Genomic DNA, 16204 nt, shown 5'->3' on the forward strand with positions numbered 1-16204 from the left:
TCAGGCCAGGTTCTCGAGGCTTCTGTCTGCCATGAAGTTGTATTCCATCACATCTGTCCTGACATGATGCACTGAAACTTACGAAATGGTCATTTATGAGGTACAGTGGATTAGCTGGCTATGGTAGCACAGACCTATAGTCCTTGTTCTTAGAGGTCTGAGGCAGGGGGATGGAATAGTTCAGCATCAGCATGGGCTATGAGTTTGAGGCCAGCCTAAAGTACATAGGACAGTCTTATCAGAGAGACAGAGAAGGAAGAGAAGACAAGGGATGAGATGAGATGGGGAGGAGAAGGAAGAGGAGGGGAGAAGAGGAGGGAGAGGAGAAAGGAGGGGAGATGGTGGCCCACGCTTGTTGGTTTGTTTTGTCTGTTTGTTTTTCTAGCACTCAGGAGGCAGAGCAGGCAGGTGGCTATGAGCTCGGTCCAGCCTGCTCTGCATAGTGATTTCTACATGTTGAGACCCTGTGTTAAATGAAAAACCAGCCAAAACGAATGGTTCTCACTTCTGTAAGGCAGCTGGAGTAGAAGTCACAGCCAGAGTGTACATTAGAGGATATTAGAGCAGCAGATGACAGCAACCCACCTCAGCTGACCAGAGCATCTTGAGTAAACTGTGGAGGACTCATGAATCCGTTAACATCTCCACAATAAAGAGGACTCGGAAAAGCTGCCAAAACAATACAGAGACAAGTGGCAAGCAATATAATACCTCTCAACCTTTTCAGGTTAATACACACACACACACACACACACACACACACACACACACACACACACAAGTGTAACTTGGCATCCTCCAACCAAAGGAGGCCAGAGCCAAAGCGTTACAGCATCTTTTATCAGTTCCTCTCTTTTCACCTCCCTACACCCTTAGCTTTCCACATCTTCAGTGTCCTGACTGAACACCTCTGCTCCCAAAGATAACCCCTTAGAAAGAAACAGACTACTTGCATTTGTAAGCTGGCAAAGAAGTTCTCTACCGTTCTGGTTCTGTTGATTTGTTTACTTTGGGTATTTTAAGCTTTTATTCTATAGCTCAGGCTGGCCACAAATTTGGAACAGTCCTCCTGTCCAAGTATCCCAAGAACTAGAATTACAAACATCAGCATTTATTTTTAAGACTTGATCTTAGAATTTCTTATGCATTCTTAAAATCTCTTAGTAGTAATCATACTAACAGCTATCAAATAGTTTTAGAAATTAGCATGTATTATGATTCTCATTTCTTCCTCCTCCAAAATTGCTTTTTTCTGATCACTGATATCGCTTTAACTGGAAAAATCAGAAACTGATATATCCCAGAACAATTGCAGAGACTGTCTGAAAGTAGCCAATAGAAAGTCATGTCTGAAAGGTTTGTCTAGCACAGGCTGCTACTAACACCCAAGTTACATGATAACTGTAGCCTCCGAAGCCTCTGCTTATCAAGTGTCTGGGGAATACAAGCATCTGTAGAGTATCTAAGACCTAACATGTCTGCGGTCCCTTCTCAGTGCTTCTGTCAGCAAAGTTTCTGGAGTCCCATAGTCACATCAACTAGCATATAACCCACATTAACCAATCACTCCTTACTAATCTCCTACAGTGTATAAAGCCATGCTCAGTTGAGAGTTGAGCTGGCTTCCATTGCCCTGGATAACCCACTTCTGGTGGCTGTGCATGTCACCTAGAAGAAGGAAACAAACCCTGCAGTTAGGCAGCTTTCTTAAAAGTGAAGTCACAGTATAATTATCATTCTTTGACTGTATGTTTATGTTCCCGGAGTCTAACTCATATGTTTTTTGTGATTTCTCGGAAGATGTCAGGGGCATTTCACATCCAACGTGCCCCTTGGGCTCTCCACTTCATAAGGGGCCCCCACAAATTGCATATTTCTGTTTGTGTGTCACTCTTTTTGATTCATTCTTCACTGTGGAAAGTTTCTTGTTACATTGTTTTCTCTCATACACCTAGTCAGTTACTTTTTACATTCAATATGACTGGGGGAAAAAAAGCCACTAAATAAGTAAGGTAATATTTCCTTAAATGAAACTATAATTGCTTTTTCACGTTTGTGCATTTCTAATCAACAGTAGTTGTGCTTGTTACAAGTTAAATATTAAGTCAGTGGTAAAACAAATGCAAAAACATTAAAATTAAACAAATGTTAGTGGTAAGGAAAAGGAAAGAATCATTATAGTGAAAGCTATAAAACTCACATACAGTACTAATAGTTGCCTGTAAGGTCGCTCTCTTTTGTTTTTTTATTACTTTGGGGGTCAGTGTCTTTTTGCAGGTCTGCCTGGGAGGCTGAGCAGCGCTCCTGCACTGCCTCTGAGATATATGTACCCCAGGCCCACACAGAGAGGTTTTTCCCCATGTGAAGGTCTGTGAATTCATGGCAGAGTGATAAATATATCTTGAGCTGTTATAAATTCTTCTTTAAAACTCTTAAATGTTTTCAAGTCAAGGATTTTGTACTAAGTCCCCTATTAGGGAACAGTTACGGAATGCTTCCAAGCAAGTGTACCTGGAATAAGGAGACAGCTAAAAGATGGGTGTTAAGTTTCCCTCCACGCCTTTTGTCTATTCCATGCAAAACTCAAAAGATAAATCTCTTTGTTTATGGCTGATGGCATGGGCCTGTAACCCCATCTATTCAATACCATTGACAAGAGGACTGCAAGTTAAAGACTGCATGGATTGCAGCCTGAGCAACTTAGTTAAACCTTGCACTGCAGTGCAGAGTACTTGTCTAGTATGCATGACACGTATATTCACCCCAAGCACTGCCTCAAAATAATAATAAAAACTGAGTGAAAAAGATTACCCCCCAAAATAGCCATCTTTTCTAAATAATATTTGCTATTTAGGGGATAGGAAGATAGTTTCATCAGTAAAGTACTTACTCTCAAGAATGAGGACCTGAGTTTCATCCCTAATAGAAAGCCAAGCGAGTAGCAAATGTTTGTAATCCTAGCACTGGGGACCTGGAGACCTGTCTGTCTCGAGGGTTGCTGGGCAGGCAGCCTGGCCAGATACAGTATGTTTACTATTTCTGTCTTGCCATATAGTTCCTTTGCCTTCACTCTCTGCACGTAGACCTCCCTACATGCTGTGTGATGGGCTTATTCCCATTTCACGAAGCAGTCCTTATGCTCAGTTTTCCATTCTCTGGAAAGTTAACTCTCCCTGAATTTGAGTTTATAGCGTGAGTTTGTAACAGGATGTCACTGTGTGTTCTGGGCTGGCATCACTAGTCTCCTGCCTCAGTGTCGAGGGTGCGGGATCACAGACAGCAGCATGCCCAGCCTGTGAATCTCTAGGGACCATTGTGTCCACACTTCAGAGAACATACTAGAAGGAGCTCCAAACTGCTCTGCTCTGCTTTTGCCACGTTCTTTCAAACACCTTCTTTAGATTCGTTAATACTTTTCTTGTTTCTTGTACATAAATCTGTCTTATATGAAGCAATAAAATATCTCATCATAAAAATATTTCATCTGTTGTATAAATACTCTTTTGGGTTTTTCTGTTACACCTTCATAGCTGTTATGTGCTGTAGAGGCTTGTCAACTTCAAAGTGTCCTTTGCTTTGTTTTTAAAGAATGAAATGTGTATTATTGTAAGAGTTTATTGAAGCTCCTTTTTAAGGTTTGTGTGGAGGTTGGGCCGTGCTCGGTTTGTGCACATGTGGAAGTCAGAGGGTAATGTTGGGGAGCAGACTTTACCTTGCACCTCGATGACACCCCTTGTTTCTGCAGTACTAGTGGTGGTCCTGGCTACCTCTCATCTTGCAAAGAGCTTGCAAGTGTGCACAATTCGAGTTAGGCATTTCCACACTGGTGATGCAGACTAAACTCAGCTTGGTCAAGCTTGCAGAGCAAACAGTTGTACGCACTGATTGTTTTGCCCGCCCTGATCTTTGTTAATAAGAAATGAGTAAATGGCCTCTCCCTGTCATTTTTAATCCTTTGTTTTTATGACTCCCTTTGAATGATAGTAGCTTATGACATAAGATACACATGCATACACAGTCTCTCATACACATACACACATACTACACAGCACACCTGTACAGGTCGAGGTCTCTTGAAATATGCAGTAGCCAAGAGAAAATACTAGCAGTAATATTTGGTTATAGTCATAATTAACAATATTGGTGATATTTTGATGTAAACTTAATAGGTGATTGAACTTAATACTCACATATCAAGAAGCTAAAATTAACACAAGAATGGAATGTTTTGAGCATAAGTCAGAGAGAGTATATACCCTGAAATAAGCTACATTCCAAAATGTGTTCACAATGGAGGAGGAGATTTATAAGCTAAAAGTGATGTTGAATGTGAATTACAGAGGAAAAAATCCTCAAAGAACTATTAGATCATGCCAAACCAATAAAGACCAGAAATACAGAGCAACTAAATGAATGTATAAGGACAGGCCAAGCAAAGCCAGCAGTGACAGCAGATTCATCACAAGCTTCTCCGATGTGCCTCCACTTCTCCATTGTGCTCATAATTCAGCAGTGTGTTCATATTTTGGTGTGTTCATATTTTGGTGTGTTCACACCAGTTGTCCATACAGTATACATTTATTTATATACATTTATGCTTTTGTATGTTTATTCTTCAATATGGACTTCAGTGTTGTCATACCTTCATGTGTTCTTCCTTAAATATGTTCACACTTTACTGTGTCCATACTTGATTGTCTTCAGACCTCACTACTTCTTCAAAGCATTCACACCCCAGTTTGTTCATCACTGATGGAAGTGACCCAGTCACCTCTTATTGCTGTCACTCAGATGACCACTGGACTTCTCGCTGAGCTTTCAGACATGGAGAACGGCACCACATACTGTGCCGTTGCAAAACATTGGGGTAAAGAGCTAGAACTTGATCAGCCAAAAGCTGAAACATATTACAATGTTTTGAGGATATATTGAAGACAATGAAGATGTTTAAACATCCCTGCTCTCTCCTAAGAGAGATGGGTGGACTGGGCATTTAGAAAAGATAGAACATAAAGAAAAACAAGCAGTTCATAGGAAGTGGCTCATCCAAGCCAGGAGACACCTTCCATGTAGGACTTCATTTTGCTTTTGTTGGCAGATGGGGGGCTGGGAGGGGTAACTGGGGGCAGTATTGATTTTGGTTTGTTTTTATAGCTCAGTAGAGAAAAGCTAAATTGATAATTTGCCTTTATTTTTGAAGCCTGAGCTAGTGGCCATATGGTCAAAGGAGATGTCTTTTTTTTTTTTTTATTGACTCATAATAGTTGTATTTGTGGAATACACGTAGATGGTGTGTGTAATGGGAATATTTTAATCATGTGTGGGTCTGGGTTAAATAATGTGAGCTTTCTTTCAAACTTGAGTATCAAAGGCTTTAACAGAAGCCTTTGGTTGTATAAATAATCTACACTTTGAACCCAGAAAAACGTACATTTGGATACTGTTTTCTCTTCTTAATAACGAGATAAATTTACTAGACTTCTCTGGCCTACTACTCATCATTTTAAAACCTGAGCTATATATCCACTTCTTCCTATATAATAACCAAAATTAAATTTTATGTGATGGACAACTTAAAGCCTGGCACATTGGAAATATTCAGTTAATACTAACTAGTCCTCATCACCTCATTTCCTCCACCTGCACTCTGTACACTCTGAGGCACAGGCAGTAGTAAGGGGAGGTTACCCTACAATGGGATTAACCCCTTAAGTCCAGCTGAAGAACTCTGAAGCGTATGCCAATACTATTTTCTGACACTTCGTGCCATATAAAAGTTATTTTGCCTATTGTTTCTTTTTGTAACTGAAGTCTTAGAATATGGAATAAGTCACTTTTAGAGCTGAGGTCTCTCTATTATACAGCCCCAGCTGTCGTGAAACTCACTCTATATACTAGACTGCCCTTAAACTCAGAGACCACCCGCTTCTGCCACAACATCAAGCCCCAAACAAGTAACTTTTAATGAAATTTACATGAGCAGGTGGGGGACCCAGAGTTTTGCATGTGCTGGGCAGGTGGCACTGAGCTCCGGAGCCAGGAGTGACCTTGACCCTTATCCTCCTGGCTCCGCTTCCTAAGTGCTGGGGAGTAAGGCGTGTGTGCCCATGGCCAGCCAGCAATCATTTTCTTCTTTTAAAAACAAATTAATTTCTCTTAATACAAGAGTTAAAATTAACAGTGTTGCTGGTTACCTGTAAATACATACACTCCTAGACTTACAGTGGGGTTATGTTTCAGTAGATTCACCATACTTCTAAAGTATGCTAAACGAAAATACATTTAAAACAATATATCAAACACTCAAGGTGGCTAACCTTGAATGTTCTAAGAACACTTGTACAAAATTATCAAACATAAAGCCTATTCTGTATTAAAGTATTGATTATCTCATGCCAGGTATGTGTGCGTGTGTGTTCATGTGCACATTTGTGTATGCATACATTGTGTGTGTGTGTGTGTGTGTGTGTGTGTGTGTGTGTGTGTGTGTGTTAGATACTTTACTATTGCTATAATAAAACTCCATTCCCAAAAGCAACTTGAGGAAGAAAAGGTTGATTTCAGCTTACTCTCATCCAGCAAGTGAGAGCGGGAGTCCGGGGCAGGAAGTGCGTGCAGAGAGTGGGAGAAGGCCCTCACTGCATCGCTCGCCTCGCTTCCTTGTACAGCTGGGTCCTCTCACATCAGTCACTAACTTGTAAAAACACTGTCCCACAGGACTGCCCGTAGGTCAGTCTGACACAGGCATTTTCTCAGCTCTTCAATAGTCTTTACAGTGACGCTAGCTTGTGTCGAGCTGACCAAAACCCACTAGCCAGCGTGCTACACTCCTCACTTACTTTTACATTTGTATATGTATAGGTGCTTCGCCTGCATGTGTGTCCATGGAGGTCAGAAGAGGGAGGCAGAGCCCCTGGGATTGGAGTTACAGATCATTATGAGACACCACTTGTGTGCTGGGACTTGAATCTGGGTCCTCTAAAAGGACAGCTGAAAATCTTAATCTTTGAGTATCTCTCCAGACCCGCTTAATTTTTTTAAGTCTGTGTTTTGTATGGGGAAGTAGGTTGATACCACAGTCATTGTGTGGAGGTCAGAGGACAAGGTGTGGGAGTTGGTTATCTCCTTCCATCATGTGGATCTTTTAAATCAAATCTGGGTCCTGAGGCTTGGCACCAAGTGGCATTACCCACTGAGTCATCTTTCTGGCCCAGTTTCTTCTTTCTTTCCTTTTTATTTTTTCCTTGATTGGTGATAGGTTCATTGTTTGGTGTTTGATGTTTGGTGGTCTGGTTTACTTTTTGGTTTTGAGACAGGATCTTACTACATAGCTCCGGCTGTCCTGGAACTCACTATGTAGACCAGGCTAGCCTTGAACTCAGAGATTCACCTGCTTCTGCTTCTTAAGTGCTTAGATTAAAAGCATGTACCACTGTAGATTTGTTTATTATATATAAGTACACTGTAGCTGTCTTCAGACACACCAGAAGAGGGCATCAGAACTCATTACAGGTGGTTGTGAGCCACCATGTGGTTGCTGGGATTTGAACTCAGGACCTCTGGAAGAACAGTCAGTGTCCCTAACCATGGAGCCATCTCTCCAGCACATTTTTTAAAAAGATTTATTTATTTTATATATGTGAGTACACTGTTCCTGTCTTCAGACACACCAAAAGAGGCATCAGAACCCATTACATATGGCTGTGAACTACCATGTGGTTTCTGGGAATTGAACTCAAGACCTCTTAACCCCTGAGCCATCTCTACACACACACACACACACACACACACACAGAGAGAGAGAGAGAGAGAGAGAGAGAGAGAGAGAGAGAGAGAGAGAGAGAGAGAGACACCACCTTCTTGTCTTTGAAAATTTGTAAAGCAAAATGCTTTCCTTTTTTTAAAAAAAGGCATGATGGTTCACAGCTATAATCCCAACGCTGGAGACTGCAGCTGAGGCAGTGATTACCACAGTTTAAAGTTAGCCTGGGCTGCTCCGTGAGTTTGAGATTCTCTACAGTTATCTAGAAAGACCCTGCCTAAAAAAATAAAAATAAATAAATAAATTAAATAAATAAAAATAAATAAAAATGTATAATATCATTTAAAAAATACCCTTAAATGAAATTTATGCAAAGTATGTTCTTGACTTAAAGCCAGGTTGATTTCTACCGAGTATAACCTAAAGCCAAAGATGTACAGACTTGTCTGGCCTGTTGGTCCTGACACGTTGTTGCTCACATATAAAAACACTTCCTTGTACTCCAGGGGAGCACATAGTTTGCATTATACTTGTCAGAGCTATTTTCATCGAGAAATGCTATCTATGTGTCCCCTTGCCAACATGTTTGCAGAGTTTACAACTTTGAGCAACTTACTGGCATCAGCTCTGCAGCCCCATTAAGCAGCTGCTCGGCAGTTGAGCTGTGCTAACATGCCGCCACTCTGTGTGAGTCCTTCGTCAGAAATGACCAAGATGTGGGTGGGCGTCGGGATTCACAAGAGGTCTCTCAGAGATCGGGCAACAACCGCCACCATCATCAGTAATGTCACAAGCAGCTCTTCAATTTCACGCCCCCATGTTTTGGGGCAGGTCTCCTGAGGTGGCTTAGACTGTCTTGGAATTCTGTCTTCCTTCCTTGGCATTTAAGTGTTTAGGATTGCTGCCATGCCCAGCTCACAACATAGGGTTTTTGTTGTGTTTTATCTTTGACTTTGCCTTAGTTTCTGTGTGATCACATAGTCCTTCATGCCTCACTCATACTCATAACTGTAATCATTTTATGTACTTCACATCCCAGAAAGACAGCTTTTTTTTAATTTTTGGAAATGACTTTTTAAATTAATCTTTAGCCAAGGATAAGCTAGAATTAGACAGAATGGAGGGACACTCACGTTTTCACTTTTTGGGAAGAATTCTGTATTCTTCATGATAGCCCTAAAGAGAGACCTGCTAGAAAGATCATCATGCCCACACAAACCGTCTTCTTCAGATAAACCTTGTCATTCTGGCCAACAGTCCCTAACATCCAAAAGAAACCATTTAAAGTATACTTCATTCATAAATTAGAAATCAAAATTAGAAACTAGAAGGAACTAGAAGGAACATTACAGCACAAAGCAAATATTCACAGCTGACAGAACTCGATTCCTCTGACCTCCACACACAAACCATGGCCCAAGCGTGTCCTCTAGTGTACACATGCACACACATACATTAAACAAACAATAAGTATAATTTTTTTAATACAGAGTCAGAGGGCAATCTGTGAGTTCAAGGTCAGAACGTGCTTGTTCGACATAGCAAGTTCCAGGCCAAACAAGATTAGGCAATGAGCCCCTATTTAAAATAAACATTATATATTATATGTATATATGTAAGTAATATAAACTTTTGTATTGCTGTATGTTAAACATATTAAGGGCTCAGCATATAAGCCAAAAATGAAAGAGCTGAGAAATACCTTGTAAGCATTATTCTGGTGTGCACAGTAACAATGTCATCCTAATAGGAATTTTACCAAATCAGGCTGCTTTTCAAACGTTCTTTCTGGATATCAGAGACCATGTTAATATTGTTTATGCTCTCGGATGAAAGTGTCACTGTCATCTTCACTTCCCAAATTGTGGGAATCATAGTCTAGATGAAACAAAGACATTAATCTCCCTTCCAATCTTCTGATCAACATCAAGGAAAATCTGTTTCTTGAACCTGCTATATACACCAGCTGAAACAATGTGGTTTTGATAGACTAGGAGAACATCATTTTCTCCTTTCCCATTAAGCAATGCACAAACTCAGCTGTACCACGAGGCTGAGGATATCATTCACTTGATGAAAAGCTTGCTAGCCTCCACAAAGGCCTGGGAGCCATCATAAATACGTAACCACATAAGCACGTGGTAAAGTCCTGTAATTCCAGCTTTCAGGGGAGCAAAATCATCCGTGCCTACAAAGAAAATTAGTGGCTAGCCTGGGCTACCAGAAACCTTGTCAAAGGAAAAAAAAAAACTAATAAAATCTGTTTCAACTGAATAAGCTTAACATTAAATCAGTGCTGCATTCTTTACATAAGTTAAATAACACGATCTTGAAAGCAGGTGGATCTCATCATGGCCCCAATCATTGAGACTATTCATACAGCCTGTGTGTGTTAGAGAACACATAGGAGGCCCTGCAGAAAGGAGAAACGAACTCCAGCACCATGGGTTCCAGCTCCGCCTCTGGCCCTGGAGTCTAGTAAGGTGGCATAGCTCAAACTCCTCAGACTGTTTTAAAATATCTACTCCAGCGAGGTGGTTCTAAATAGAACTAATGACAGCCAGAAAAGAGTGGCCTGTAGGGACTTGCTCTGCCACAGGGCTGACGTCTATAAACAGATTAGTAACAGGGAGCAGGGCATCCTTCTGGTGCCCTAAGTTTCATGTGTTGGCGTGAAGGAAGGAATCACCTAAGCAGAGCCCACCATTATTCTACAGATAAAGAAGGTAGCTCCCCATCTCCCCAGGTATGTGGGTTTGATGTGTTGGTTTTAGTGAGTAATCATCAGCATCCACTAACCAGAGTTTGTCCATGAGGAAAATAATCGGCTTGAAAGGATGTGGTTGCAAATTCCACTCTAAATTCTTCAAAGAGTTCAGCATAATTAATTGTTCACTAAAAAGGCAAACTAAAATCCAAGTGATGAGTGCTTAAAATCCCAGCAGCATGAAGCCTGAGGCAATGGGACTGTCCTGAGTCCCAGGCCATCCTGGGCTACAAAGTAATGATACATAGCATAGCACTGTCTCTTGGGGCTGGCATACAAGGCACTGGACTCAATCCCCAGGACTAGAAAAATTAGAAATGGCAACTCCAACCAGCGCCATTTCCCAGCTATGAAAGGCTCCAGAACTTTCCAGCTAAAGAAATACAAAGTGGTAGTAAACTGACGAACTGAGGGTGTGCCCACAGGACCGCCTGTGTTCTCTCTCTGCCTTCCTCAGTGTAGACTTCACGAGGGAATAGATGGCCTGAGACGGAAGAAGGTGTCATCAGGCTAAGCCGACCTGCCATTCACATGGCCTGGGTTTCGTTTCAAAAGAGCAATTAAAGAACAGTAATAGTTGCTAACCCATCTACTCCAGATACATTCCAGAGCAGTCATGTCACCATCTGTACCTGTGACTCTAATATGCAGAAAAACTAGCAACCACTAGCATATTAAAAGTCATTGTGTTGTACCCAGCACTTGGAAGGCAGAGGCAAGGGGGATCTCTGAGTTCAAGACCAGCCTGGTCTACCTGGTCTACAGTGTAAGTTCCAGAATACCCAGGGCTGTTATAGAGAAAAACCCTGGGGGGGGGGGCGACAAACAAACAAAAAAGTCAGTTGTAATGCTAAAAGTAATGTCATGTTTACTATTTTAAGAATCATATGCTGGCTGGAGAGATTGTTCAGTGGTTAGGGGCACTAACCACTCTTCCAGAGGTCCTTAGTTCAAATCCCAGCAACCACATGATGGCTCACAACCATCTGTGATGGGATCCAATGCCCTCTTCTGGTGTGTCTGAAGACAGCTACAGTGTACTCACATATATAAAATAAATAAACCTTTTAAAAAAGAATCCTGCATAATTGCTATGTTTTACATTTATGACTTTCCTTATATATGGCATAATTATTCATATATTCCATGTACTTAAAGAAATGCTCTAGTGTCGATCATTACTAGTCAGTTTGCCCAGAGCCGACTGACTTTTTCCTTGTCTTTATATGTCAACAGGAATTTGCAGCCATGAAGCAGATCATCACTAATATGTGTAGTAAACATTCTGAGAACAACTTACTTCTAACAAAAATGGAATCAAAAAGTGTGACAGGAAATCCAGCATCGAAGCCTTTGAACATGCCAAGAGAGCCTGAAGATAATGTATTTCTACCCAAGCCGACGCTATTTGTAAGTACAGCTAAAAATATTTAGAATTTTAATCTCTGCTTCTCACTAGATATATTATTTCTTCTCAATCATATTTGTTTTAAACTCATTTGGATAGTATTATGCAAAGGTCTAACAGTGTCTATATTAATCCATTTCCTAAATGTATACATTAGATGAGAATTGGATTTTATATTTCTAATTAGCATATTGAACTTGCTTAGAAATTATCCTAAGTCTACATTTTTCCTTCTCCCACCACAGGAACAAATTACAAGGGGCTCAGAAAATTACTCTGCATGACTTTTGCGTTTTGGGTATGCACTTGATGTGGCTGTGCCTCTGCATGTTCAGGGGGGCCATGTGAGCCACGCATACATAAGGGTGTAGAGGACAACTCGGGTCTCTTGTTTTCTGCTGCTGCTCTCAAGCTTCCTGGGATTCTTCAGTGTCCACCTCCCGTCTCATGCATAGGACTCTGAGGTTCTAGACTCGCATCACTGCTTCCAGCTGTAGTGAATTCTGGGAATCCAAACTCAGGTTCCCATGCTCGTATGTGGCAAGTGCTTAACCCACTGAGTGGCCTCCCTGGAAAATCACTTTTAATTGCATAAGAATAAAAAGGGTAGCAAACAGCCCCTGCTCCCTTTCATTGTACAAGGTTGTGTTCTGAATCTCTCACAGGATAAAAAGAGCCCACGCTAACCAGTATGTACCCGCCATCTCAGTCTCCTGGGAGGCTGGGGCAGGGGAATTGCAAGTTCTAAACCAGTGTGGTCAACTTGATGAGACCCTGTAGGAAAATACAATTAAAATTACAAAGGGATGGATAGCCAAAAAAACAAAAGGGTTGTTGGATAGCAGGCCTGTGTTCCCAGAATGTGGGAGGCAGAGTAAGGATGCTCAGGAGTTCAGAGCCAACCTGATTTACATAGTGAACTGGAGGCCAGCCTGAACTGCGTACTAACCCTGTCTTGAAGAAGGGGATGGAGAAGTGTATAGAAAGTGCTTTAGGAAAATTGGAAATTTAGCAAATACTACAAAAAGACTTACAGAGTACCATTAGTAATTACTCAGCTTCAATATGGCTGTCCAGAGAACACATGAGGTTTAGCTTGCAGTCCTACTAGACTCAAAACCAGAACATTTTTCTTTGATATTCCAGTTGAGTGAGACCTTGAACTTTTACCAAAAAAAAAAAAAAAAAAAAAAAAAGTCCTCTAGATGCTCATAAAAATGAGTTGAGCACAGGAGTTGTGATCCCAGCCTTCTCTTTACACACACAGATAGATTCCTGTCTCTGCCTGCAGAGTGCTGGGGTTGCGGGCACAGGCTCTCCCTAAGCTTTAGCTTCCCATCTGAAAAAGAAAGCCTCAGTCCACTGCAAACAGAGGCCCTGCTGTAGCAGTGCAGGCTGCAGTGATGCAGGCCCGTAGTGCTGTGGTAATGTTGCAGCAGGCTCATCTGAGCAGTCTCCTTAGGCAGCCTGGGAAGCTCAGCTCCATCAGCTGTGCTTACTCATCGGCTCCTTCCTTTCCGCTAACCAGGCCTTTGCCTCAAGACTCCTTCTGCACATTCTTTCCACATCTAACGTGTCAGCACACACTTGCTGTCGAGAAGAAATCAGTTCTTTATCTCTCCAACTTCTTAGCTCTTAAAACGACATTGTATACTCAGCAGGGAGCTAAACTCTGGAAAGTGAGTGGCAGTGCCTTGTTGGATATAATATTTCCTGCCTGTGTTCTCAGCATTTAGGGGGCTGAGGCAGGAGGCTAGCCTTAAGTTTGAGGCCAGCGTGAGTTAGTTAGTGAGTTTCAGAACAGCCAGGACTACAAAATGAGAGACCCTATGTCAAAAGAAGAATGATTTAATTTTTATTTCTAAAGTCAGAAATACTGCTGTAGCCTCTTCCATATATGCTTTAGTATCGAGCCCTTTGAAATGAATTTCTGAGTGAGCATAGGATGAGGGAGTAAGGGGTGAATGATCCAGTCTCGTGTTTTGTCCGTATAAACCCAGACCAAGTAGAACTCCTTGAAGTTGGGCTCTCCCTGTGAAGACTTAGAAATCCGTATTTGTGTCTTAGCCTGTAGCATTGGAAAACAGAGTAATTATGTCTACTAAACATAGTCTTTCTCCTCCTTAGAAGTTGTGCTGGTTAAACACTAATAGAGTCTTAATCTCCAGCTCTTTTGCTGGATGCCAGGAGTAATCCAACAGGCTTACTCTGTCTGCTTTTATCAGTCACTCTTCCTTCCCATTTGAACAAACGTTCTCAGTGTGTTAGAATCCCCAAGTTATAGATTAATGCTTTAGCTAGCCACATCTGGATGACACAAAGGGTTTTTTTTGCAGGGGAGGGGATTGTTGGTTTTTTTTTTTTTTTTTTTTTGTCTTATCAGTTGATCGTCTCCAAACCCTCCCTTGGACTAATGAATTACTTCTGGTAGGCTCCCAGTTAATCTAGTCTTGTGTTTCCACAGCAGCTTTCTGAGTGTTTACAAAATTTGGAATAGTTTACTTTGGGACCTGTTAACATTGTACCAATTAAAGTATTTCTATTAATTTGTACTGTTTCTCTATAAAATTATAAATATAATTAGCTTAAGCAAGCACAAGCACATAATTAAGGCAGTGTTCGCAGTAATAAAAGATAATCATTAAGTATGTCTCGGTAATGTTACATACATAAATAAATGGAAACTGGCTTCATCTGAAAGAACTTATGTGAGTTGTGAATTTAAAATAAGGACTCTCTGCCAGGCAGTGATGGCATATGCCTTTAATCCCAGCACTCAGGAGGCAGGGGTGCTGGATCCCAAAAACAATATTTGGGCAGGGGCCAGGGACTCTTCTTACTTAAAAGGTTAATTGTGTTACTAACTGAAGGAGGAATGTCAGACTTAGTTACACACAGCACCATTATATAGGTTATATAACATTATATAACTGTTAGTAGAGTAAAAGAAATGCCACTTTATCTAAAGATGGAATCACCAGAATAAAGAATAGCTAATTGTATATATGAATTACTATGCCCATAAATTTTATGCATGGTCTGTTCAGAGGTAGAAAAGTTTTTAAAGGGTCCAAAAGTGAATAATTTGCCTTTTTGAGCCACATCCAATCTCTATTATATTGTGTTTATATTTCTTTATATTGTTTATTTCTTTTAAAATATCTACTCCAGTATCTAACCCATATACAAACAGACCATGGGCATACCTGCTCATTGTGCTCATGTTATACTAATCAGGAGTTGGTAATAGATTATAAACTTATAATCCATTCTAATCTGTACTAGCAAGAACACATCACTAGCTGAGTCAAATCAACCGATCAAAACCACTATTATTCACTTGGCACGTGTAACAAATGAGAACACGATGGTAGGTGGGTGAGGAACCATATGTTCAGTCCAATGTAGTTCAAGGCAGCATATTTTACAATTAATATATGAGCAAAGGCAGAAGTTTCCCAATAACCAGACATAATGATACACTCCTGTCATTGCAGCAGAAGTACCTGATCACAAGTTCAAGACCAGCTTAGGTTAAAAAAAAAAAAAAAAAACCTATCAGAAGAAAAGAGTTCACCCATGGAAGGCCCCAACATACAATGCTTTGGGTGATAACTGAGTTTGAATCCAGTGTAGTCCCACATTTTTAAGCCAACAATTGAGAGGCAGAGGCAAGAGGATTGCCACAAAATCCAGGCCGGCCAGAGCTGCATAGGGTCTAAATAAAAACTTCATACAACTGAATGTGGTAATTCTGTGTCTTCCTGGTTGGACTGTTGCTTAGAATTGTAAATTGTCTTTCTTATAAAGAACCATGCTTCCTGGTTTAGGTATAGCTTGAGCCCCGTTGTCCTGTGAGCTAGGAGAAACACTATGTGTCAACTCTGAAACCTCACGCCCAGACTTACTAAGAACTGAACAGTGTCTGTTGTGCAGATCCGAGCCACATCCCTTCATTTCACAGGCCAGTGGGTTAGAAATCCCTGTCTACACTCCAGATGGAGACAAACTACACATCAGCATGCAAAAACAGACCCAAGTGTCTTCTTTTTATCATAAATATTTTAAGGGATTCGCTCTAATTTGAACATTATACAGGTACATTTTGAGACATTATACACTAACTCCTTATATATTTATGCAGCGTTTATGTATCTAATGTAGACAGGATGGAGTTCGGTGGTAGAGCATTAACCCAGCATACACTAGGTCCTGGGTTTGCCTAAAATTCAGAGCTGTGGTAAAGAGCTAGGCTTTCTGTGCTGTG

General features: G+C 41.0%; 1 protein-coding gene across 1 annotated transcript in view; it reads left to right on the forward strand.

The window, feature by feature from the left end:
• PIBF1 (progesterone immunomodulatory binding factor 1) overlaps nt 1-16204 on the forward strand; it is a 159390-nt gene that overhangs the window by 138072 nt on the left and 5114 nt on the right. The window contains exon 17 of the mRNA XM_080916617.1: nt 11766-11939. Within this exon, the coding sequence (XP_080772743.1) occupies nt 11766-11939 (174 nt within the window). The remainder of the gene's footprint in view (nt 1-11765; nt 11940-16204) is intronic.

This window comes from Micromys minutus (assembly GCF_963924665.1).
Source record: "Micromys minutus genome assembly, chromosome: 5".
NCBI classification, from domain to species: Eukaryota; Metazoa; Chordata; class Mammalia; order Rodentia; family Muridae; genus Micromys; species Micromys minutus.